We start from the raw sequence: 25799 nt of genomic DNA on the forward strand, positions 1-25799 counted from the left end.
TTCTTCTTTTGTCCTAATCCTGCTTGCTTTGCACTTTTAAAGGACAGCGCAGACTTAAGCGTTTCATGAAGTTGTTTAATGTTCGATATACCCCTCCCCTCCGTAAAATTCGTAGTTCAATCCCCCCTTGTCACTTCCCGTACCGTATGACGCCGTCAGTGACAGCACTTCCGACGACGTCGTATCACTAATACCGTCATCCTCCCAAAAAGACAACAATAAACAATCAGTGTTTGCGACAGTTTTTGATATTTCTGAACCAGTGTGAAGAAAAGCACCCATGCACGTGCCATTGTGATAAAACAAAGTGGCAGGTTTTCCCTCTTTTATTTTATTACTGCAACTGAACACCATCAAAGTTGCAAATGTTCTTCAGGAAATTAAAATAGATTGCTACCCTCAAAACACTGTGAAAGATTTGAGTTTGCTTGTGCCAAGTATTGCAAAGCCTGGCCGAGCAAACGTCATCAATATAATAAATAGAAAAACGAAATGGAACATTAAGACAGAACATGCCTGTCTTGTTGACAGTAATTATACTGTCTGCGGTGATAGTGTTTCTAGTAAAATATTTGGGCATTTGAGTATGAAACGGGCAATCATCAAGTCAGTTATAGAGGTATTTCTAATTTGCTCTCACAAAATATGGCATCCACTTTATGTCACAGCTGTAGAACGGATAAATGCTAGCAGTGTATCTTTAACATGCACCATGCACTAGTGATGCCACAAATTAGAAGCTTGCCGTAGACCTTTCCCATAACACAGCTTGCACAAGGATAACATTACAATTTGTCAAGGATAACGAAGCATAGGTAATTTATTTACAAGTGTACATTGCCAGAGGCAGCGAGTCAATATTAGGCTTTCGATGTAGATGGAGACAGGTACTTCGTGATTCTGTTGGGTTCGTCGGATTGACTCGACTTGGGCCGTTTCTTGGAGCGCTGACTCCGTGCGGTCTCCGTTCTTCTGAAACGAAAACAATTAGCAGTGAGAGAATAAAAAGAAAATGCAGAATCTTCATACAGTGCCCTCTCTCCAGAGCTAGTTCAATGCACCCAGTTGTAGCAACAGCCTAAAACAAAGCTTGGCCCGTACAAGCTGCTGCAGTTGTTTGCAAGAAGATCAAACACTAATCAAATACAGTCTAAGCTCATTAAAACAGACCTGGTTACAACAGACATTTGGACGTAACATACTGATTTGTGAAGTTCAATTAGTTTTCCTCTACACACCATTGACTCAACTTCATATCTGCACACAACATACTCCTTTTACAACAGACCAAAATCTTGGTCAAAATCAAGGTCTGTTATAACGAGCTCAGACTGCAATTTGTCCCCTTGCCTTTTTATATCTTCTCACACATTATTCCAAGAAGCCAGCGCATAACATATACATACAGAATGTTTCAGCTAACTTGTACCAAGACTTAGATAAAGCCGGCGGACGCTAAGCATTGCGAGCCCATGCAATACTGCTCACACTCCTATCGAGCAAATCGAGATTTGCGATGCACCAAAGTGGCTAAATAATGCAGATCAATTAACTATCTTTTAAAATATTAACTTCTGTGCAAACCATCCAATACAAAAAGTTGTAGGGCATGTTGAGGAACATGTTATTGTGGCGTTGCCATTAAGGTAGGCTTCGTTGTCTAATTTTTTTAATAGATTTAAAGAAAGCACACAAGATTTTAACAAGTCCCATATGACTAAGGGCATTAAAGGGTGGGCTACAGAAATAAGAATTGAGATATAGCTCTGACGTTCAGAAATGAGTAAACATGATCGAAGAAACCTGCTAATATCATTGTATGTTTGCATTTTGACAGGGTGGCTATGCGGAGAGCAAGTCTTCTGCTTCTTGCGCAAGAGTTGCGGTGACGTCAGAATGACGCCAAGCTCCGCATGGCTTTGATTGGAAGGATAGCGGGTAGACCTCAATGCTAGATGCCTTGAGGTCTATCCACTATTTTTTTCAATCAGCTAAGAGTTTGGCGTTCTGACATCGCAACCCGTGTGCAAGAAGCAGATGAACTTGCTCTACGCACATTTTTCGTTCCAGATGGCCGATTCCAGCGAGCGCTCGCAGAGCGGCCATCTGAGAGCATGATGCGTCTCAAGACTTTGTGGGCAAGACTACGGCGTGGCTGGCGCGATTGTGAACTTTGCCACACTTGGTGGCGTCAATGCGCCACAACCTGGCTGGTCGAGATAGCCGACAGCTGTTTAGGCAATGCCAGTGGAGGCAAAAAAAGTGGCTCAGCTCCGCCTCAAACTCTCCTCTCCCTGCTCTTCGCAGGAGTCGAATAGGCGCAGGAGAGAAGGAAAACCCGGTTCAGTCGAGCTTGACAGCCCACGCGCGCTCGAAGCTCGGTGCCGTACTTCTGCGGAGCGGCGCAGCTTTTGTGGGAAGTTTGACGTAGCGACGTGTAAGAATGTCCGCCAGGTGCAATCTGGCAATTGGTTTATTTGTTTTAAGCAGTGTTTCAGTGTCTTTTTGAACAAAAGAATTGGTGTCTGTGGTGTGGCCATGACGTGGTTGACATCTAGAAAATAAAATGGGCGCAAGGATTTCGTTGTAGTACATTTTTAACATCGCAGTTCGCTACCTTTGTCTCGGATTTGTTATTGTGAAGAATGTGCTTTCACTGCCAGGTCGCGCCACACAAGCCTTACTCTGGCTTCGGCAGACCTGCCATTTTGTATTGTTGATTTTCATTAATAAAGATTACTACTACTACTACTAGTACTACTACTCCTACTACTACTACTATTATTGTTATTATTAATTACTGGGTGGTCACGTGCTGTTCGGTGGCAATCCTAAAGAAGCCCCTTCAAAAAACACCTTCCTTCGCAGTTTTTTACAGCGCTCCGTTAAGGGCTAGTTTCCCCAGGATCATGTTCGGTACCAAACAAATGTCAACACCCGTGGTCAACACAACATTCTGGCTGCCGCCGTTGCTCACAGATGGCGGTAGCTGTCTAGAGTTGCGTTTGCCGGTTGTCTGCTTGCTGCCGTCGCTCATAGATCGCGGCAACCTTTCCAGCCTCGGCAACCAGGCAACTGGTTGCTGCGATCGCTCATAGATGGCGGCAACATTTCTTCAGAGGAAGAAGAGCGGGAACAGAACAAGCAGCGATGTGCGCAGCAGCGCGAATGGCTCCACAACCGCCGTGAGGTTGCTATCGCTAAAGTTCCATTGCGTCGAGTGCTTCAGATTTCCTTGCGAAAGAGGAACAGATCGCTTGCCTGGAAAGCCACCGCCGAGAACAGAAGCTACAGCTCCGCTGCTCTTCCTTCTTCACCAGAGGGGAAGGGCTGAAAGTTTTTTTCTACTTTCCTTGCCTAGAGTCCTTTGACGTGTGCAATGGGGGTGTGCACCCCAATGTGCAAATGCTACCACCGATTCTGGCTTCCTGCCGAGCCTCGGCGGAGCGCATGTCTTCGACGCTCCGTCGCTCCAACACGTGGCAGCAGGAGAAGATGACCGGAAGAGCGCCTAGCAGGACTGACTCTTTCGAGCGTCTGTCCGGACGTCCGTGTAGGCACGTCCCACGTCACATGCCGGTTTGCGAGCACCGGGAGCTGAAGGACAGAATTACCTCTCTGAGGCGCATAATAGGTCGTGCAACATAGGGAAAGAAGAAAATGTCACAGGCAGCGGTTTATGTCATGAACTAACTATTCGTTGAATGGCATAGCCAATCAAAACTCGTCATTGTGTAAATAAAAAGTCGTCATTTCCTCAATTTGTCTTTTTTTTTTTTTCCATTTTCAAGGGGGGACATTACCCAGAAAAAAAAAAGTTTTCTGCAAAAAAAAAAAAGTTGATTTTGAAGAATGCCACATTTACATCCATCAACATCTAGAGAGTATTCCAAGAAAAGTTTCATTTGCCTACACAGCATAGTTATTTTTTAAAAAATTATTTGCATTCCACTGATGCCAAAGAAAAGGTAGAGGCTCGAGCACTCTGAACATGTTTTTTTCCATTTCACTTTTTGCCATACATTTCACTTTAGGAAAACTATCATTCAGTAATGGGACAAAAGGAAAGGCTCACTCATTGTTTTTCCTAACTCGAATTAAATAGGCAATGCAACTGTGGCTGCGCTTTTTCTTTGTGGATGCCTTTTATAAAAAAATTTAAGATTTCGTTGACAAGGTAAGAAATTTATTTGATTTTTCAGCTTAATATTAGCATAAAATAAATTACTTTTTGAAAACCGTTTTCAAAGCAGCACTCTCCAGGCATTCTGCTGCGTATCTAGTGAAGAAAATGCTGGTCATTACATTTGTTTTCTAACGATAGTTTTCCTAAATAAAGGCAGTGTGTTCCTGATAAAAAAAAACATTATAATTTCTTTCACAATTCATTTACACAGATGAAACTTTGCACTGCATTCTGCCTTGCAACTGACAGTACATACTGTAAATTTCCTTCATATTAAGCCGAACGTTCAAAAAATTACTTTTTTGGGTCAACCTTTACCGTCAAGACCGGTTATAACAAAGTCGACGGGAATCGAAAATCTCTTGCTATATCCGCTATTTCGTTATAACCAACTTCGGTTATAAAGAATGGCAAAAAGGAATGGGAAATCGTGATCGCTTCGCTGTAGCCGCTATTTCGTTATAACCGACTTCGTTATTAGCGGTCTTGACAGTACTACCACGCTTAGATTGTGTCGATGGGTGTCGATAAACGCACAATGTCTGGTTCACGCAGCTGCATAGGTTACGCTCCGAGCAACCTGGGCAACGCGCCGATACGACTGGACCGACAGAGTCACCGGGACAGCTGCTTGCCCTACACAACATGAGAAGCAATATTGCCGCGTGCGCAGCTGGTAGGAGGCAGCGCACGCGTGGCCTAACGGTTATCGTGCCTGCCTCCCACGTGAAAAGCCAGGGTTCGATTCCCGGGAGCGACGCATCTTTTGTTATTCCTGCAATTTAGTTTTCTGGTAGATTCGAGAATCCTGTTGCGTGTACTACGCGTCGAACATTCTACGCCGATTATTCCAGAAGCTCACGCATGTATATAAGAGGCTCCGCATGGCGAACGGGAGTCAGTTTCGCCCCAGCGTTCGACTCCGCTCTTTCGCCGACTTCGACGCCCACGACGCTCTGCTGTTATCTTCTGTTCCCTTTTTATTTTTGGGCACAAGTTCGCCCCCATTAAACGTTTCAGTTTCTTCAGTTATTCTTTGTTTCATCTTGTCATTCGTGACAATGTGCTAGGTGCACCCAAGTCCTCGGCTCATTGTGACTAGGGCTCCGTGTTTTCGGTAGGTATTTATTTCTCTTAGAACTTGGGGGCTATTTATCGGTGTTTATTTTCTTTCCCCTTTGAATTGGTGTCTCTCGGCGTATAATTTGAATGCCGGAGAAAAGGCAGTGTTTATCGGGCTTGTGTTGTAAGGCGACTGCATAGTGACTCGAGAAAATATTTTAATTTAATATTTATAAATTATAATAATTTCTCCAGTAAGGCTGGTAAAGATAAGAGAAGGGAACGGGGCAAGGAATGTAGTTTCGATAGAAAGGAACAGCCAAGAGGAAAGTTCAATGCGGCTGTCTTCCGAGTCAACGAGAAAAAAAAAGAAGTAGGGTATAGAAGATTTTTTCTCGTAAAGCTGGCATTTTTGCTGTTGTTTTTTATTTAAAAACAGCTTAAATTCTGGGTTTTTCGGCTTTTATCGATTCAGAGAAAACCACCTCGGGGGTTCATTTGCTGTGTTTATCCGTACATACTGAAAACGTGGAACTCTAATTATGACTCATAGTTTTGCCTGCGGCTCCGACATTGGTTCCGTTTTCGTTGCTTTGGATACAATTAACGCAAATGCTCCTCCTTCGGTGGCTATCATTGCGCCAGTCACCTACGGCCTGTAGTCACGGAGGCAACATGGGACAAGCGGAAATCGCGAAAGGACCTGTTCCGGCCAGTTCAGCGTTTTTCTGCTAGGGGCCGTCCGTCTTGCCGGAATTGCGAATCCCACCCAAATAAGCTACGTGTGAGAATTTAATCTAAATCGGATGAGAGATAACACAAAAATTTTCAAGCCAAGGTGTCTCATTATCTGCAGAGGAAGCATGACAAGTACTACCTCTTTCCAGAAGCCGGCGTCAGAGTCTGGGACGAGAGCATCTCCCGGATGGCTGGCCGGTTCAGACAAGCATCGATGTGTCCATTCACCTTGGACCAGTCCGTCTCCTGGATCGCCTGTCCGCAGACGGGACACTGGATGGGCGTCGAGCTCGTACTAGGTCCGTCCGTAATGGGAGATCCGGGCGTCGCGGTGTTGTTGTCGGTTTCGTCGGAATTCTCAACTTTCACGGGAGCCAACCTGAAACACAGGAACAAAGACAAGTTGCAATGTGTCGCCGTTTGTTGATCGAACGTGGACCTCAAAGTTTTTCAAAGTCATGTCGTCCCAATAAGTCTTGACAACTGCGCCGAATGTAACAAAAGTTTTTAAGACGCATTCTTCGTCACCAAAAGCATAACCACATAGTCCTTGCAAAAACAGCCCCTCCAGCTTCCTAAATACCCCAAAAAGAGACTGATGTGTCAACAGAATTAAAGCAACAGTAAGTTCCACTGTTGAAACGTTTCCAGCTTAAGTTCAACATTTTCGAAAGCTGTTTATCCCTGGACACATTCATTGCAATCACTTAATTTTATAATCCCAGTTTAAAACTCAAAAGTACTACAGTCAAACGCCTTTCTAACGAAGTCCGCGGAACCGGGCGAAATTTTTTCGTAGTACAGGTAACATTGTTACAGTAGGTAGTCGAGCGCAAAAATTCGATCACGCGAATCCGAATTTGCACTATCGCATATCGATGTACCTGCAATATCAGAAACGACGTTTTGTATGTTGACAATCGACTGATCAAAAGGGAGAATGGTGGCCGAGTCTGCCAGCACATTGCAGCTCGTAGCACGTAAGGCGAAAGCTCGTACTGCAGAATCCAGGCATCCTAGTTTTTTTTGTTTTTTTTTCTAAGTAAAAATTGCATTGGCACGTGTTCGCGTACTCACCACTGCGTGACGCAATTTAAAAACGCCAGGTTGACGGTCGTACTGCCAATACCGCCACTGGCAAGGTTTGTCATCTACAGCCGAGAGACCAGGCGCTCCTTGCTATAGAATAATTTCCCGCTGTCCAAACTTCCACATAACAAACTTAACTGACTTATTGAAATACGAATGGCATCAATCACCGAACCACCGACACCAACCCTCGATCGTGCAGCGAATGAGAGCCATTCTACGACTTAATGTCAACCAACAGTTAACATTAACAGTAAGCTATATATGCAGTACAGCAGATTCTCATTAAATCATACTCCACGAAGACACAAATTTTGTTTGAATTATGAGAAATTCATCTAAATATGATGCAACATAAAATTATGACTTGCCATATGAATGGCTACACATGCAGAGCAGATATTTGACGATTTCCTCTACATAGGTCTACTCGATCATAAACAGGTATGCCACACATGAAACATTTGTGAAATGTATGACATGAGCCATACATTATGTATTCCTAATTTCTGAGGAATAAATCATTATCCCTCGAAAATGCTGTTTATCGTGAACTGTCAGACAGCACATGACAACTCAAAACGAAATGAAGCTTGCTCATCATGCCAGGGAGTTGTCTAATGTGTTCTATTAAGCAAGGAACACATGAGCAATGAAAACGGGCACTGCGCGGCAGTTTTCATAGCAACTTCCGCAGACGCTAAGTGGACCTATGTCATGCCACCCCTTTTACGGTGTCTGCTCAGGTTGCTACAGAAATTTTCACACGGTGCCCATTTTCATAGCTCATAGGTGACTGCTTGAGCCCTAATGAGTGCGCTTCTCACCGAGCACCAGAGCGCTGCAGAAAAGCAACACGCGTGGAGGCAAGCTCCACGGGTGTTGCCTCTCTGCGGTGCACCGGTGCTCAGAAAGAAGCACACTCAACGGGGCCGCAAAAAGTATGAACAACATAAAAACGCCGTTTGAATTAAGTGGCCTATAAATACATTAAAAGCATAGCGGGACAACCAAGATTTTAAAATTCATTTGAATTAACGAGAAGTATGAAATATCCGAGTTTGAATTGTCGCGAGGCTACTGTAGTAGTGTGGCGTCATGGCCGGCATGCCATGAGCCACAGAGGGCGGCAGGCTCTTGTGTCACGCAGACGAAATCCGACAGCATGGCGCTCCAGCTTTTGTGACGTCGTTAGTCGCCACTATGTAACCGCCTTCGGTGCGTGGGCGGAGTGGGATGCTGAACGCACCTGCTCACAATCGCGTGCTGACGGCAAACACAGGCTGCCGATCTTTCCTCCGCGTGGCACGAGAGCAGGCTGTTCTCTGTGACTCGTAACGTGCCTGCCGTGATGTCCCAGTAGATCAAAGACGACCCTGGTGCTTGAAAAAGCTCTGGCGGTACTCTGGAGAACCCCCGTGCTCCCAGGAACCATCTGACAACCCGCGGAGACCAAACTCACACACCTGGAGGCACTTTCAACGTCTTCCTCGCGTGCCGGTTCTGACGACGCGTCGCGGAGACACGAGTCCAGGTGTGCGTTGACGAACTCGGAAGAGCTGCTGCCCAGGGTCTTGCCGCAGACGGGACACGTGGTTGCCGTCCTCCCTGACAGGAAGCTGGACAACGTCGGCTGGGAAGCGGACGATGACGCACCGTCGTTGAGGCCTGAGAGACGAACACCTGCACGAAGATGACACAAAAATATTTTATTGGAGATGACTTTATTGATTTTATGATGATTTTATTGGAGATGATCGCAGCTCCTTGGGGCCCTATGTATTTCCAATGTAGTTCCTATGTATTTCCTATACATTTCCAACGAAAATAGTTTATTGGAGATGACCCTATTGATTTTATGATGATTTTATTGGAGATGATCGCAGCTCCCTGGGCCCTATGTATTTCCAATGGCAACCTTTTGGTCCAACTGCTCAGCAGTTACCAGACGAATTGGCTTTGGGATGGTGTTATTCAAAATAGAATAAAAAAAACAATTTGCAGTACGGTCACACATTTCCTGGTTTTGGAGCTAGGTAAATTCTATGGGAGCTTGAAGTCCTTCAAACTGCCCCTTTTTCAACCTGCCCTTCATGAGCAGTTCAGAAAAAACCAGAGGCACTAAATAGATTTTGTTTTTTGTTATTTTGCAGAAGGTAATTCCTTTCTTAACATACCTCCAACAAGATCTTCATTCCATATACAGTAATCCCTCGTTATAATGAAATCACCTTTTTCGAATTTTCGCTCTTATCGAAGTTCAATGTGGTATCGACCGAAATGCATGCATTTTTAACCAGATTATTCTAAGTGCATTGGCAGTCAACCACGCTTATTACAAAGGCTGTGGTGCCGAAAGCATGCAAGCCTACACGGAGACGTTTGCATTCTCTCCTCTTTCTCTATTGAGGCAAGCGGCAAACTGGGAAAACGGAGTAAATGGGTGACGAAGGGCAGAGTGCGCAGAGCTGGCAGAGCGCCGCTTCCGATGCCGGGGACATGGGCTGGGGTGCTATGTTGCACGTTTTGGACTCCCAGGCGACTAGGGAGAGGGAAGTGATGTAGGTGTGAATGAACGTATCTTAGCAGCACCACGCAACGCGTCATCAGCGACTCCACCAATCAACATCCAAAGGGCGTTGTTGACGTCACTTCCTTCTCCCTAGTCTCCTGGGAGTCCAAAACGTGCAACATAGCCCTTCAGGGAGCAGCGTCAACGTTCCGACGCCACTTACAGCGCCCGCGGCCGACGCTGTCCAACTCTTGTCAGATTCGGGTCAAGAGAGCGGTGGAGCCCGGAGGAGGTCATCCCTTTGAGAGCCCCCGACACGCGCGCCTGTGGCGTGCTACACGCACACGTGCGTTGTGTGGGAGATTGGGAGTGTTTACCGAAAGTCGCTTGAGGTTGAGAAAAGTGGCCGGCCCAAGTCCGATATCACCAAACAAATTCTACATTTCGGTATCGGCTGTTTGACACTGTCCACCGTTTTGCAGAACAAGCAAGGCATACTGGATGGGTTTAAGAAGTTTCCCATGCAGGAGAAAGCGCGTCCGTGACCCGAAGATGAAAGACCGCCAACTGCTTCGCGCACGTCGGATTCTTTCTCGCGAGCATGCTTGCCGAGTTGGCTCACGATTTCCAGAGCTGCAACGATCTCTCAAGGAATGTGTAAAAACATGTTGGCCAAGCCACCAAGGAAGAGTTAGATTCGTTTGCGCTTGTCGATGCAGACGTTCCCGTTGTTGCTCCTGCCATGGATGCTGCAATCGTAGATCTTGAGTGCAGCCAGAGTAAACACGAAGCGGCGTCGGAGAGGCAGCTCCAGAAACGCCAACAACTGCGGAGACGCGAAGCATCCTACGGCTGCTTCGAAACAAAGTGGAGTGCAGCGGCGGTGACGATGTTCTTGCGTTCGACGAAGCAGTTTGAAGAGAATTGATGCCCGGATGAAATTATTGGTAAACTGCACATAATTATATTTTTTCCTTGGTAAAGCTGCCACGGGATGTTCATAACCAAGGTTTGTTTGATTAAAAATACGGTCAGAGTGTTCCGCAGTGTTTCCATCCACCTTCAAGGCTGCTGGCGCTGCTTCTTGGCTCTATCACTTTTATCGAATTACCGCTTATATCTATTTTATTTTGCCGTCCCGTTGACTTTGTTATAACGAAGGATTACTGTATTTCAATAGGAAAATAGGAGGATTAAGTTCATACTCCGGTGAAAGCCTGAAAATCGCCTTTTCCGATGGATTTCACTATCTATCCCGTGGCGCCATTTGCGAGCAACACTTCATGGTTATTTCACAATCGCAGTCATCTTGTGTCAGTGCGCAGTGACGGTCTACTTGCACGGTCCTTTTTCTTTCAGTCGTGTTCAAGGTTTCGCGGTGTGCACTTCGAGGATTTTACCATTTCTTTTTGTGCTAGTTTTTCTTTTTGTGTTTGCATTTTTAGTTAAGGATGTGGGCAGAGCTGCGAGTAAATCAAAGTCGCCTTTGCAAGCGCCATGTCGGGGGGATGTAAAATTGGCGTCACCTTTCTTCTTTTTGTTTAGCCATATTAGTATTATTTTTTTTTTTTTTGTAATGCTGCATATTGTTTGCTGGAGTCAGTTCCGTAGCCATACATTTTTGCAAGGGGGGCTGAGGTGGGTGGATTCTCCATGACTTGGGGTGCCGGGGAGAGGGGGCTGAAGTCTTATACACTGATCTCTATTGTAGTATGTAGGTCGAATTGTGGATCGAGGCTTGTCTTGCTAGGGTTGAGCGGCGCCATCGGCAACCACCGCTCGCCACCAGCTAATGCATGGGACTCTATGAAAGAAACGAGAAAAACTGCAATATTTCACCTTAGTAGGTTGTTCTCGACAATGAAACTTTTGTCGTGTTTTCCACGAATGACAGTTAACATTCTGGGCGCAAATATTAAAAGCGGTAGAATACCAATCTTTTTTAAAATAAATGCTCTGTGACTAAGGGTCGACGGTTGCAACTTTGTTGGGCATAAACCGTAACATGGTTCAACGAGACAAGGGTTGCCGAGAGTCACCTGGAGTCGTTCGTGACCTCATAGTCAACAGAGCTTAGCAGGCGATAGTATTTTCTCGCGTATTACCCGCATCAAAACTTTAAAAAAATCCAAGGCAAAGTAAGGGTGCGGGTAATACGCGAATTTGGACGCGAGTGTCGCTTCACGGCAGTACTCGCCGAGCCGCATGGTCCGTAGGGACGTGAATTCCCCAGAATCCCTCTTAGCCGTTGCTTCCTCGGTACTTTCTCCCACCTCTCCTTGTTTATCTTCTTTGTTTGGAGTTGCCATCTTTGCACTGTCTGCGCGCCAAAACGCTGGACTGGTTGCACACCCACGAAGAGAGAACGAAGCAAGAAACGTCAATCTTGCCATCTTGGTCGTCCCGTTCCGTTCGACATGAGCTGTGCTCGGCGGCAGTCCTTTACGGCGGAGCAGAAACTCAAAATAATCAGTGTTCCCAAAGACTTTGGGAACCGTGCGGCAGGCCGAAAGTATGATGTCGACGAATCCTGTATACCCAAGTGGAGAGAAAAGAAGCAGGATCTTCAAAGTACAAGACGTGGCCGCAGGTCCTTCCATGGTCCCAAAACTAGCCTACCCCCAGATCGAAACCAAGCTGGCGGTGTTCATTGAGGAGAACAGAGGCCGTGGCCACGCCGTATCAACAGAGATGGCCCAGATCGAAGCTCTGAGGCTGGCAAGAGAAGACGGCATACCGCGCAATCAGTTTCGTGCCAGCCGCGGGTGGTTTCACCGATTCATGAAACACCAAGAATTTTCCATATGGAGGCGGACGACCTTATGCCAACGACTTCCTGACGCCTACGAGGAGAAGTTAGTGAACCTTTAGCGCTACGTGATCGGGCTCCGAAAGCAACACGAGTACTTGTACTCGCAGATTGGTAACGCGGACCAAACTCCTGTGTACTTTGAAATGCCACTGGACACAACTCTTCAGAAAAAGGGCTCCAAGTCGGTGAGCATTTTGACGAGCGGCAACTTGAAACTGCGCTGCACAGTGATGTTGTGCGTGTTAGCAGACGGCACGAAAATACGGCCGTATGTGATCTTTAAGCGCAAGACGCTTCCCACTGATTTGCCCTCCGGGATAGTTGTGCGTGCGAAGGACAACTCCTGTTGTCCTTGTTGTCGACTGGTTGAAAACCGTGTGGGAGAACAGGCCGGGCGAGATGTTAGCGCGGAGGTCCATGCTAGTGCTGGATGCGCTCCGGGGCCACAACACCGAGGAAGTGAAGACCCGTTTCGCAGATGACAGGACGGACCTCGTCATGATCCCAGGCAGGATAACGTCCGTGCTTCAGCCGATGGATGTTTGCTTGAACAAGCCTTTTAAGGCGCATGTGAAGCACATGTACACGGAGTGGATTGCCGAGGAGCAGTACGACCTCACGCCGACTGGCCGGATCCACAAACCTGACATAGCAGTACTTTGCAAGTGGATTATCAACACGTGGAAGGTGATTCCTGCAGAGATGATTCGCAAGAGTTTTAGGAAGTGCTGTATCAGCAATCGCCTGGACAGCACGAATGACGACGCTCTCTGGGACAATGAAGATTCTTGAACTGATAGCTGCAGTGACTGCAGCGATGAGTAATGTTCCAATAAAGGTACTGTTTTTGGTGACTTTGACATTGCTTTCCGTGGGTAATTATGCGGATAATATGCGAGGTCTTTTTTTTCTTTTTCTAACAGTCGTAAGTTGGGGGTGTGGGTTATATGCAGGGGCGGGTAATACGAGCGAAAATACGGTAAGTTAGAACGCATTTACCAGGGGCGTTTCCGTCATTTCCAGTGCATGGACAAAGTACTTCTGGTGCAAGATGATGCTTTGAACTGCGGTGAGGGTTTCTGTGACGAACTACAACTCGGAGCGTGTCGTTCATTTGTTCAATGTGATTTGATTTGTTTAATCGGTGTTCAAACGCTTGAAAAATACCAATTTGATGTCCAAACACCCGACATAATGATCGCAGCACATAGCCAAATACTCGCCTTTAAGCATCGCATAGAAGCTTCAATATTCCAACTTTTGTGTATTTCTCCCATAGGTGCGTCCCAATCCATTATCCAGCCTACTGTAATAGAGATCAGTGGTCCCACAAGTCCCTTCCCTAGCTACGCAACTGGCTAGATTTTCTTTTGCATTGTTTGTGCCGCCATCGTCATGTTTGCTCAGGGCTCGCACTACTTGATCTGATTAGTCCCGGCATGGCACCTCAGTGGCAATCAGCAATGTTTGTAGCAGAGTGACGGAACAGAACAGAAACAAAACCGAAAAACAAAATATAACAATATTTTTAGGCAAAACAAAAACATAATCAAAATGTTATTTAAAATTTTGTTCCGGAGAGGAACCGAAAATATGTTCTCAGCGGTTTTCAGCTCAAGAGGAAAGTCCGGGTATTCCAGCACCTTCCGACCACCAGAGGAATCAGAGTATGACCTCAAAGTGTTCCTCAAGAAAAAAAAAAAAGAGGCCGCATGTCCACGTGGTGAATGACATTGATTGGGGCGAAGCGCTGGTGCTGATGATACTGATTTTATTGTTCACAGGGGACATCCCACCACCCGCACCCCCATGGGACCTCATCGACCTCACACAGTCCCAGCCAATCCCGCGCAACATGGATGCGCAGAAACACGCTAAACGAAGGGAACACCACGCGCGAAAACACGCAGTTGAAGTTTGAACGTTACTGGCGGACCCGTCCATCACCGTCACGTACACTGACGCGGCGATGAAAATCGCCGGCCCAGAGACTGCCACGACAGCCGCCGCCATCTTCTATTCTACAGACAACCCAATGGGGACATCGATCTCGACCACAATCCAACCACGAGGAACCGATCCTTACTTCCCCGAACTCGCCGAAGCCAAGGCAGTGCTCTTCGCGATAGAGAGCCACTTAAGACACCTGGAGGTGACACAAAGACAGCACGACACAAATCAACTATACATATTTACGGACTCGCAGTACGTCATCCAAGAATGCAAAAGACACGGAGCCACGACGTGCAGAACCATCAAACGCATTTTCCACACGGCTCTGCACCTATTCCGTGTACACCAAACAAAGGTCTGCATCCGATGGATCCCGGGACACACGGCCATCCACGGCAACGAGGCGGCGCATGACGCGGCCGCAAGGGAGCTAAACAGTCCTCACCCCTCGCGAGTCGACGGAGAATCCGACCCCTCATCGACTAACAGTGAAACTGCCGATACAACATACGACCCGGTTGAAGCTCTACGAATGCACAAAAAAGAATGGAAGCACTGACTAAAAGAATCCTGGAACCCCGAACCAAATCCCATTCCACCGAACCACTTCAAACGCAACGAAATGGTGATATTACGACGAATTCGTACGGGTGGCGCAACAACACCATATATGACTCAAAAATTTGAGACCATCAAGAAACGCAAGCTGAACCCTGATTACGAACCCCCCGACCAAAGATGTCAACTATGCTAAGGAGACGGCACACTCCCAAAACTTTACCACCTGATTTGGGAATGTGGGGCCCTCGCCACACACAGAAGCGATGCTTGGGCCTAGCTGGGCCAAGACACTCCTACCTCCTACGAGGAGTGGATCAGGCCATTTGGCGACTCTGAAAGACGAGTCCGAATCTTACGGACACTGCTCGATTATACGATGTCGAGCAACCTAAGTCAGGACATTTAGAAGGGGGGGGGCTTTCTAAGGGGAAAGTCCCGAGAAAGAAGTCACGTGCAAGGGCGACCACTTCTTTTTTTTTTTTTTTCATCAAACGTTTTACACACACACACATTGTTCATAGGTAGTGTTGGTGGTGCTGATTTTTTTTATTGCTCATAGCTAGTGCCGAGTTCCGGGTTGCGTTTCGACTTCATTATTACTGTTTTATGGTCGGTGAAAGACAGAGCCAGTGGCTCTTCTAGCGGATCAGCTTGGATCCACTGAAAGCCGTGGGAATGCATCTCGTCTATAAACGTTGAGCCAATGCATGCAAAGTTTAACGCGATTATGTACGCATTTGACTGCAGCGCCCTCTCCTGTATAGACGTTGAGCGGCTACATGCAACGCTGCAGTGTAGCGTAGTGGTTAAGACGTCTGCCTCGTAAGCAAGCAATCTTGAGTTCAAACCCCCGTGCGGGCGTACGTTTTTTTTTTTTTAAAGTGGGCCGATCCTGGAGGCAGTGCAATCGATGTAAGCACAAACGCCGGACGGATGGACAAGGCTAAAGAGCTTTGCCCTAAAAAGAAGCTGAGGTTTGTGCACATCCACATTTGAGTAAAAGTGAACAAGGCCCACTGAACATAGCTCAAAATGCTGGATAATGAGCCTTGCTACGAATGTTAAAATTTCAGAAAGAATGAAAGGAATGCCAATCGGAACAGTACATTATAGCGCAAGTAGCCCTTGGTAGATCATCCACACAGGACAGCGTGGAGCGGTCGTTCTCGGCGCTCAAGTTGATTTTATCGGAACAGAGGTCTTGCATTTCTCTGAATACACTTGAGGATGTGCTGCTTCTGCAGGGGTGGAAACTTGGGAGCAGCCACGGGAGCAGCTGATACAGGTGTTTTGGAGCAGGTTGGGAGCAGCTAAAACTACATTCTGGAGCAGGCAAGGAGCAGCTCAGATCAGTTTTCATTGCACTTCAGCATGTGTCTTAGACAACCACGGGAGCAATTTCAATTGTGCTTAGCAGCACAGATGAACATGAGTGGTCAGGAACCTAAGTAGACGGGATAACAGCGTAACAGATGCGAAAACTTCAAACTTTGTGAGCCTCAATGAGAATCAAAAAACAAGTACGATATGTTTCTGAAGATAGTGTCCTTGATATTTTCTGAGTGGCTTTCAGCTGCTCGAAATGCAAACCAGCACTGCCTATCGCACAACCCTCAAGTGCTCGACATAGTAATTATATGTGCGAACCATGTGACGTGCGTAAGCAACGGACGTGCAGTTGCGCGGAGGAAGAGGGCAACAAATTTCGTGTTTATCCTATTTGTGCAACTCAATATTGAAACAGCAGACTACGAATAACGGAGTTATTGTATTCGAAGCAATAAGCAGGAGCAAGGTTAAAGTATGCCGAGCAGATCTACCGCTCGCGTAAGAGCTGCTGGCCGGCAAGGTTTCGGATAGGACCGCGTTTCAGTTCTATCAAATCACGATTTATCTTGCGGGAATGCGGTTCCAACTTCTAACGATGAAGAACTAAAAGGAATATTTTGCTTGCTTGTTTTCAACTGGCTGACATCTGGATCCTGGGCCGCAGGAGCCTCGGCAATTTGACGCTTAACAACTCGACCTCACCTCGGCCGACTTGCCTAGCCGCTTATGGTTGAAGAATAACAATCCAGTCGCAGGTGGTGTTGTGCCTGGAATCCGACCCCCGAGTTTTTCCGTGTGCTTCCGACTCGGGATACGCAGAACAAAGGATTGCAAGGCCGACCAAGCTAAACTCGCTCGTTGTTGCCAATCGAGTTGATAGAAACCGAAACCAAGACAAAATACAATTTTTTTGGCGCACGTTTTACGATTTGGTGCATAATGGCACGAGGTATTGGCTGTGGCGCAGTTTCCGCAAAATGGCGCAAGATGGCGCAGACAAATGCATTTGGCACAAAATGGCGCAAATGGTGCAGCCGTTCCACCCCTGTTCTGAGGTCATACTCAGTGCCCCGGCTTGTTTTTCCTCGAAGTGCCTTTTACCCCGGTTCTTTAATTTCCTATCACTGCAATAAGAGTACATCTGCTATAATTTTTTAATGATCAACTTTTTAATTAAAAAATAAGCATTTTGTTTTCTCTAATTTTGATGGCGAATTTTAGGGTCAGCAATTAGCTTTTAGATTTCCACCCATACACCAGCATCACACTTTGTTTGTGCTGCTGTATCTGATGCAACAAAGAAGAGCTTGAGAGAATCCTTTGCAGCCTTGATTGGTAGAGCCGCACCCCGACACAATCACCAAATAACGAGCTGCAAGTGTGTTCTCACTTCGACCACAAAATTGCCGATCCGCTTGCAAGAGAAGGACGAGAAGGCTGTAAACATAAGTGAAACGAATCGCTTCTGCGTACTCGAGAAGCAGCACGTCGAGTTACTGCAGAGGAAGATTGCGATTAAGGATTATCAGGAGACTCACTATGACGTCCTAGGACTACACCCGTGAAAATGAGCGGCCCAAGATGTTTGTGACAATCGTTGAGCGGTCGTGCGTGCATGTCCCTCCTTGCTACTGATTTTGCTGACTTTCGGGTTTAAATCCTTCCTTTTTATTGCTTCGCTTTATGTTTTATTATAACTCTAATCTACAATCAAGTTCCAGAACTGCATTCAACAATGAATGCTAACCGCGGTATACGAGCAGCATGGTTACGACGGTTACCAAACGATAGAACACCCGAATCTGTTTGAAGTTGAAACTGTACCACAATCACGTGATGTAGTGGTGCACGACCAACACAAGGACGCCAATGAATAACTAATATTTTCACCGCTCCCAATTTATTATTTGAAGATAAAATAAAGTTGACTATCTGTTCACTTAGCTATCGCGTCGTTTCGTTACTCATGCTGCCACAAGGTATCATACAGTCGTATCGGGCAGTCCAAAAGACAGGATTTTTAAACACTGTTTATAAAATTTAGACACACTATTTCCTTATAATACTTGGGAATCGACGTCTTTGTGGATTAACGAACGCAATAAAAATAAGGTCCGGCAGACAAGTTACCTTTTCATGACCCCTTTAATGTGGCCAAAGGAAAAAACAAAGATTTAAACACATCTTGCTTAAATTCATTTTGTCTTACAGCCCTTGTAGACTTAGTGTAGAGTGGACAAACTGACTGTTGCAAACAGCCATACCAAACATGTCAGCACGTTTCGTTTCGTGTGTTCCAACCACCGACGTGCCGTTAATGCCGATGGCCATCAAGCCTCTCACCCATCAGGCGTAGCCGCAGGGGACAATCCGGCTTGGCTGCGGCTATTTCCTGTCGCAACAGACGAAGCGCAGCTTTCTTGATCGGCTCGATGCGGTTGGTAGCACTGTCCAACGTAACGCTCCGCGTCATCACGTCGAACGCCACCGTCTTGATCTTGAGCGTCACCACTCTGCCCTGCAGATAGAAATTTCAGAAAAATGTTCAGTTCATCTAGTTTGTTCATGACTGGATAGAAGCGCCGAAGGACAGAAACAAAGTGAAGGAGGACCTCTTTCACTCTGTCCCTGTCCTTCGGCGCTTCTATCCAGGAATTTCAGTAATGATCTGAGCAATCTGTCACAAGCGGTCTAGATTTCAGCATGTCTAAGCTTTTTTTACCTTCTAGAATATGTAATGAAATGCGATTAGGAATTACATACGCAGATCGAAAATGTTCCAGGGTTACTTGATAGACGGCGCCATTGTCTTCTTTTGTTGTCGCAAGCGCTTACAAGACACTTGATCACACTTAAATACAAATCTGTGAACCAGACTTAAAGGTGAAGTAAAAACATAAAGTATAAAAAAAACACTGTATAAAAATTCACAGGGTCTCTTACGTTATCCCCAAGACGACTTGACGGCAAAAGCCAGAGCGCCGATGCATTAAAGACAAACACATAATTTACTTTGTTTCACATTCTTTTTTCACATTGTCTTTTTTCACATTATTTGCTTTATAGTCCGTAATTCCCATTGATTACTCTTAATTCCCATTAATTCCTCTAAATTCACTTTGATTCCTCTTAATTCGCTTTGTCATCCTTCTTAATTTCATTGCCTCTAATTCGCCTGAGTGGACACGTAAACGCTTTCGTTTTGGTACCTCTTGTGTTGCCGACGTGTTTTCGCTCAAGGACTTTGAACGTCGAATGAACGATGAGACATAGAAGGCTCTCGCCTTAAAAAAGTGAGGTGGCAGGCTGAGCTCACCGTAATCCCGTCGTCTTCGACCTGTTCGCACAGTTGCTCGCACAGCTCTTCACACTTGGAAACAAGGGCCTCCGGGGAACTGAGCTCGGAGAATGTTTCCTCCACGCTCTTCGACTTGCGAGCAGAATCGCTGAAATAATTGTGCGCCTTTGATCAGGCATTACTGCGCATCACAGATACCCACTTTTAAGCATTGCATTTCCCAAATTTAGTGCAAATGACTGCCATGTATTAAAGAAACACTGACACCACCCAGAAAAATATTTTTTAATCTTTTGCCATGCAATTTATTATAGCAAATCAATATTTCCCTACAGTGCTAAATATATTTTTAATAAAGTCAAAATACGAATCTGCTTGAAACCGGAACTGGACTGTGGAGGAAGAAGAAATATAGAGAAGAAGAAAGTTACTGGAAGTCACGTGACTGTGGAACTTATTTTTTTTTCAATCAACGTATTTGCAGCTTTTTAGAAGCCACAAAACATGAGTATTATATTTTTGTCTGTTTTTAGTATTGAGTGTGTGCCCTCAATGACCCACAACTTTGAATACCTTTGGTGGTTGTGTCTAAACCATAGAAAACGGCACGTGACCACGGAGAAGAGAGCGAGTGCAACTCAAACCGGCCAGTTCTCAATCGGTGGTTTTCGGGTGGAAGGAAGACGGATTTCGAACCGCAAATTGTGCTCTGGGTGGTTGGGCTCTCATATGTTACGTACAAATAAAAACCTTGGCAAGCATAAATACCCTGTCAGTGTCCCTATAAGGAAATTTAATACACCTCCTTCTAGGAACTCAAGTCTAGCCAGATGCAATGTGATCTCTGAAAAACCTTACACAAATTCTACCTTAATGTCTACGAAAAAAAGACTCATATAAGCCCTAACAAATACTAGCCAAACTTTACATAAGTAATATCAGACAGAACTTTACATATCAGTTTGAGCAGGAATCTAGCCAAACTATCTCTAAAAGCTTTATACAAGCACTACACAATGTCCAGCAAAACTCCGATTTAGTCTCATCAAATTCTTTCTCTTAGAAAATTTTTAGTAGAACTCTCCAGTGGCGTAGGCAGGGAGGCAATTCGGGGGGTCCAAACTCCCCTCTCCCAAAAATAATTCCTGGCTATGCCAATGGAACACTCTACAAGTCCTACCCAGTATAGAGCCACACACTCAGCTCAAGATCTAACCACGCTGTATATAATCCCGAACAAAACTCCCTACTCGGTGCCAACTATTTTGTGCTACGTCATGGAGACTGGTGTAGCTCCCGCAGCCCTGCAACGCTGCAAAGCTACTCGCACCAGTGATTGGCTTCGTTTGGCGTCTAATTCGCATGACGGTGCACGTGAACGAGATGCGAGATGAGGCTACGTGCTCTCGCAGCAGTGCCGTGGAAGCTTCGCTAGCCTCAACAATGTGGCACAAAATAGTTGACGCCGAGTACAGAAGCCACACCGAATATGCAGCAAGTCCTCAAGCAGACTCACCACTTCACTTCGGTGCAGCCGAGTCCCAGCGCAGCTCTGAGGTAGAACCTAGCCGATGTCATGCCGAAGAGGTGCCCAATGGCCGCCCTTTTCACCCACAGGTCGTGGCAGGTCTGTGCTCCCAGTGCTCTTAACAACTGCTCTTGCACAGCTCCAATGCCGGGGACCTTGTCGGGAGACCAATAATCAATTAAGACATTTATCGATTAACCTACATCAAAGTTGAAGCTTGTTTTGATCATGTTTTGTAAACTCGGTCAGGGACACATAAGAAATTTGCTGCGAACAAGCTGAGCACATGATGCGTGTGTGTGTATGTTGACGCATGACGCCTGAACTTGATGTTGAGTCACGTGACGTCAGGGAGTCACCCGACATCATGACATTGTCGCGGATGGAAAAGGCTCGACGAACGTGAACTGAAAATAAAGGTTTAATCGGCGAACTTGCGGCAAAAACAGAAGAAACAACGAGACTGTGAGAAAGACTTGGCAAGGCCATGCTCAGTCTCTTACCTACTGCACTTGGTATCTCAAATATTCAACCTAGAATCTTCACGAGTGAGCTAGGGCAAGATTGACTCGGCAAAGTAATGTTGGTCTCCTCATCTCTTACACTCAGGCAGTGGCGCAGTCAGGGGGAAGCCTTATAAGTCTTCAGCCACAACTGCTGCTGCCCCCCCCCCCCAAACCCCCTCCTCTTCCTCCCTCCCCCCCAAACCCAGTCAACCCTATAATATACACATGTATTTTGACCACCCCTCCCCAAGTCCGCGCTCCAAGTCATAAACATCCTAGCTACCACAGCCCCCCCCAAAATAATTCCTGGCTATGCCACTGCACTTGGGGTAAGAGTAAACTTGAATCTTCCATAAGTATGGAGAGGCATTCCTTCTTGGTCGCGCACGCGGCAATATCACATGACATAGTGTCACGTGACACCATGACATCACCTGACAGCCTAACTTGATGTCAAGTCAAGTCACATTGGAGTCAAGTAACATCATGAGGTCACATGACGTGCATGTCGGTCAAGCGTGTGGCTTTTCTCATGACCCGCAGCCCCATAACACATTCTGTGATAATGCAGCATGGCATCCCATCAGATTCCCCCACAAGTTACCTTATTCTCCTCTCTTTCATGAAATTAATAAACCAAGTTATGGAGTATGTTCAGTCTCGTGCTTTCACCCATCACATTAAAATCTTTTCTTCGTATGTCCAGCTTTCACTGAACAGGAACTCCAATCATCAAGTTGTCAACAAATAAAGCCTTTCAGTGTAGTGCAAGGAAGTCAAAACCACTGACATTAGAAAGAATGCAGGAGGGGATTGTAAAAGTACCAATCACAATAAATTGATTGAGTTGCTACTTGGTAAAGGTTATGAGTACCGCAGAGTGCATGCCATGGCCATGTTCTCAAGTTAATACCAATATCTAAAGATTAACTGCCATTTCTACAAATAGTACTAGTGTTCCCATAGATTCAGAGTGGTTTTAGTTATGACATATAAAACCGCAAATCATTACACGGCCTACTTACTAACCACCCAAAAGGGGTCAGTATCTTGTTCGAGATGCCACCACTGGCGACTGATTTCAAATTGACGAGAGAAGCAAAATTAATTGTATGGAAGGTAGTCTGTCTCACAGATGAGGCCTTGCATTTCTGTTGTAGAAAAAAAAATTGGCCACAATAGTGCAAACGTTTGGGAACCATAACATCCCAAAAGATGCCCCAGCCCCGAAAGATAACCCACCCCTATTTTTGACATGATTTGCAACTTTTTCCAAAACACCACAAGGTAACTTACTTTTAGTAATTGCAGGGCCCTGGCCAATGTGACCTTAGCAGAAATGGTATTACTAAACCACAACAAGAGATAAGTGAACATTGCTGACTTAGAAGGACAGCTGTCTTGATTCATTGCCCCCTCCTTGCAATCTCAAGCTATGGAGGTCACATAATCTAAACATATCATTTTTTCAATTTTTTTTTGACCACACAAAGAAAGTTAGCTTACTCCATATTTTCACTCGACTTGCTTTCGATTTTAGGAGGGCTTTCTCTCTAGATATTATGGTAGTTTGGCTGCAAATACACCGGCGTTTAAACAAAGGCTTCTGCGCTTTTAAAAACTGAAAATAGGCGCTTGCTCGGGATTTTATGGCATACTTAGAGGCCAAAATATAAGCAGTGTCAAAAAAATGTATCACCTTGCGTATGGGTAAAGATCGAACAAATTCCCGCACTGCGTTGATATCGTTTGGCAACCTGAATTGATTGTTGGGCTTGCGTATGTCCGAACACACCTTTGCAAGGAACATGTTCGGAGCAATTCCTGTCAAGAAAAACCCTGGTGTCAGGAACAAACACACTATTCACTCACATTACACTTGCACGAGAAGGGTACACGGGAAGACGTTATCCCAGGCGAAAACCAGTCCACCTTCAGCTGTATTATGAAACTGGAAATGAGGCAGTCCAGCTGGATTCCAGCTGGGTCAAGCTGGGTCCAGCTAGACTGCCTCATTTTCAGTTCCATAATCCAGCTGGAGGTGGACTAATTTTCGCCGGGGATGCAGTTGGCACAAGGTTGCCCAAATGATGGGAAACAAACTTCCACACACATAATGCATGAAAAGATTAAGGTAAGATATCTACCAAAATGCATGAAAACATAGGCTTTTAAGGAAAATTTTTTAAATATACTGACAAGATAGCTAAGTTCCTCCGATGAAGCACCAATCCTGCAAGTCATTTTGCCTCTGTTACCATATTTACTCGAGTAATAGCCACACTGTTTATGAAGAAAACCTGAGGGTTAGCTTTTCCGCAGAGCACGCGGATTGCCAATCACCGTGATCGACAGCATGATTCCAGCGGTTTACAGGACAGGGATAACGTCTTCGTACGAAGATAGCATCTGTGAGGTTGCGTTTGTATGGAGAATCATGTTCTCGATCTGGTTATTCGCTATGTTATTTATGCGCACCGCGTTGATTGGATGTAAATGTGCTTTGCGGGAAAGTAGACACAAGGGCCTTGTTCATTAATAGCGCCGCTATTACTCGAGTAAATATGGTATGTCTACACAGCAAAAGCAAACAACCAGTGAATCTAGTTATGACTTATCTAAACCATATGGCAAGAGTCACTCCCCCCACTTTTTAAATGTAATTTCCTGGAAATCAGACAAACAGTGAATCTGAATTTAGCACCCCACATGTTTAATTAAATAAAACAAAACCCTCGACATCCGTCTATAAAATCTGCTGCCAAACACAGGTACACAAACATGAAATCGGTGCTTTTTCACATTTTGTATAAAGTCCATACCACGAAACACCAAATTTGACTGGGATGAGCACATTCCACCACACATGCGGTACTGATGACAGTGTCCAAGTTTTGAACACAGTAAAAAAAGAATTGGCAGCTGCTTGTTTGTGTTTAACTGTGTCATGAATGTTAAAAGTATGCTTTTAAACAGTGGCAATTAAGAATATGCCCCATAACCTATGCATCAGCACACAATTAGTATGAGCTTGATATTACTCCCTTCTTTGATGCGCTTGCCATGTACACTGCTGCCTGCTAAAGCAGATACTCTTAACTTTTGTCTTGCTGTGCTTCAGTCCAAAAATATGACACCTTTGCCTGTATTTGTGAGGTTGTACATATTGTGTCTTAGTGCAATAAATGCATAGCTGAGTGCTAATATCAGTTTGATCCCCTCTGTTTGTGATTCTTTTACCCTTGAACTCACAGATTTCTTGTCGTAATAGATTTCTTGTTCTCACAGATTTCTTGTTCTCATGAATTTCCTGTTCACAGATTTCTTGTTCAAATAAAAGGCAATGTACCAGCTATGCAGGAGAAAAGAGAACCATGTTTTCCTCACTGCAAAAAAATAAACTGTTCATATCACCGAATGCTCAGTCTCTGTTCAAATCTAGTGCTAGGCATTGAAACTAGATGCCAATGTTACAGAACTTACTGCTACCCGATTCAAGTTATAAGCAATTTTCAATGAGGAAATGGTTTCCAACAGAGCCCACATGTACATGGAGATGAACAGGCCCCGTTTCCTAACTAAAAATTGTCCTAAATCGCTCATAACTTTTGAATTAGATAACGACAAGCTGAGAAACTTTGGCATTCAGTCCTAACACCTAGCAGTACATTTGGGGAGAGACTGAGAGTTTTGTGATGCAGTCTGTCTTTGCAGTGAGAAAAACATGGTTCTTTTCTCCCAAGTACTCAGTATCCAAAAAGTACCAAACTGACCTGCACTGGCCGTGAGTTGAGTGGCTTCGAAAATCTCATTCCTCATCTCTCGTACGATATCTTCGGGATCGGCGTCGGTGGCGTTGACGTGATCCGTGATGTCCAGGTAAGCCTCGTCCAAGCCGACAGGCATGAAATCTTCGTCGTAGCGTGCCATAACTTTCCGTACCTTCGGCGGAAGGACGTACGTAGCAAGAATTCACTAGCTGTAACCACCGTAAAATGAACGAGCTCCACAAACTAAAAAACCTCTAATTGTAAAGAGGTTCTCTAACTCAAAACATAAACTGCAATAGTGCAAAATATACTGCCTGACCTCGAGGTTTACCATGATAATTTTAATCTGAGACAGGTGTAGAAGGAGGAAAAATGTTTTACTGTGGAAGAGGAAGCAACAGGGACAGACAACCTTCCATCCGAGTCTCAGATTATCATCTTCATGGTAAACTGTC

General features: G+C 45.4%; 1 protein-coding gene across 2 annotated transcripts in view; it reads right to left on the reverse strand.

Moving 5' to 3' along the window:
• Positions 1-791: 791 nt before the first annotated feature.
• Positions 792-25799, reverse strand: part of LOC8023733 (DNA polymerase IV) — a 35153-nt gene continuing 10145 nt past the window's right edge. The window contains exons 5-12 of one of the 2 annotated variants that reach the window (XM_029973122.4): positions 25348-25516; positions 23274-23398; positions 21057-21223; positions 19559-19688; positions 18586-18760; positions 8542-8758; positions 6126-6365; positions 792-972 (exon numbers count right to left, since the gene is read on the reverse strand). In XM_029973122.4, the coding sequence (XP_029828982.1) occupies positions 861-972; positions 6126-6365; positions 8542-8758; positions 18586-18760; positions 19559-19688; positions 21057-21223; positions 23274-23398; positions 25348-25516 (1335 nt within the window). In that variant the 3' untranslated portion in view covers positions 792-860. The remainder of the gene's footprint in view (positions 973-6125; positions 6366-8541; positions 8759-18585; positions 18761-19558; positions 19689-21056; positions 21224-23273; positions 23399-25347; positions 25517-25799) is intronic. The other variant, XM_029973123.4, reaches the window with a different exon arrangement.

This window comes from Ixodes scapularis, unplaced genomic scaffold, assembly GCF_016920785.2.
Source record: "Ixodes scapularis isolate PalLabHiFi unplaced genomic scaffold, ASM1692078v2 PGA_scaffold11__112_contigs__length_91849675, whole genome shotgun sequence".
In the NCBI taxonomy this organism is placed as follows: Eukaryota; Metazoa; Arthropoda; class Arachnida; order Ixodida; family Ixodidae; genus Ixodes; species Ixodes scapularis.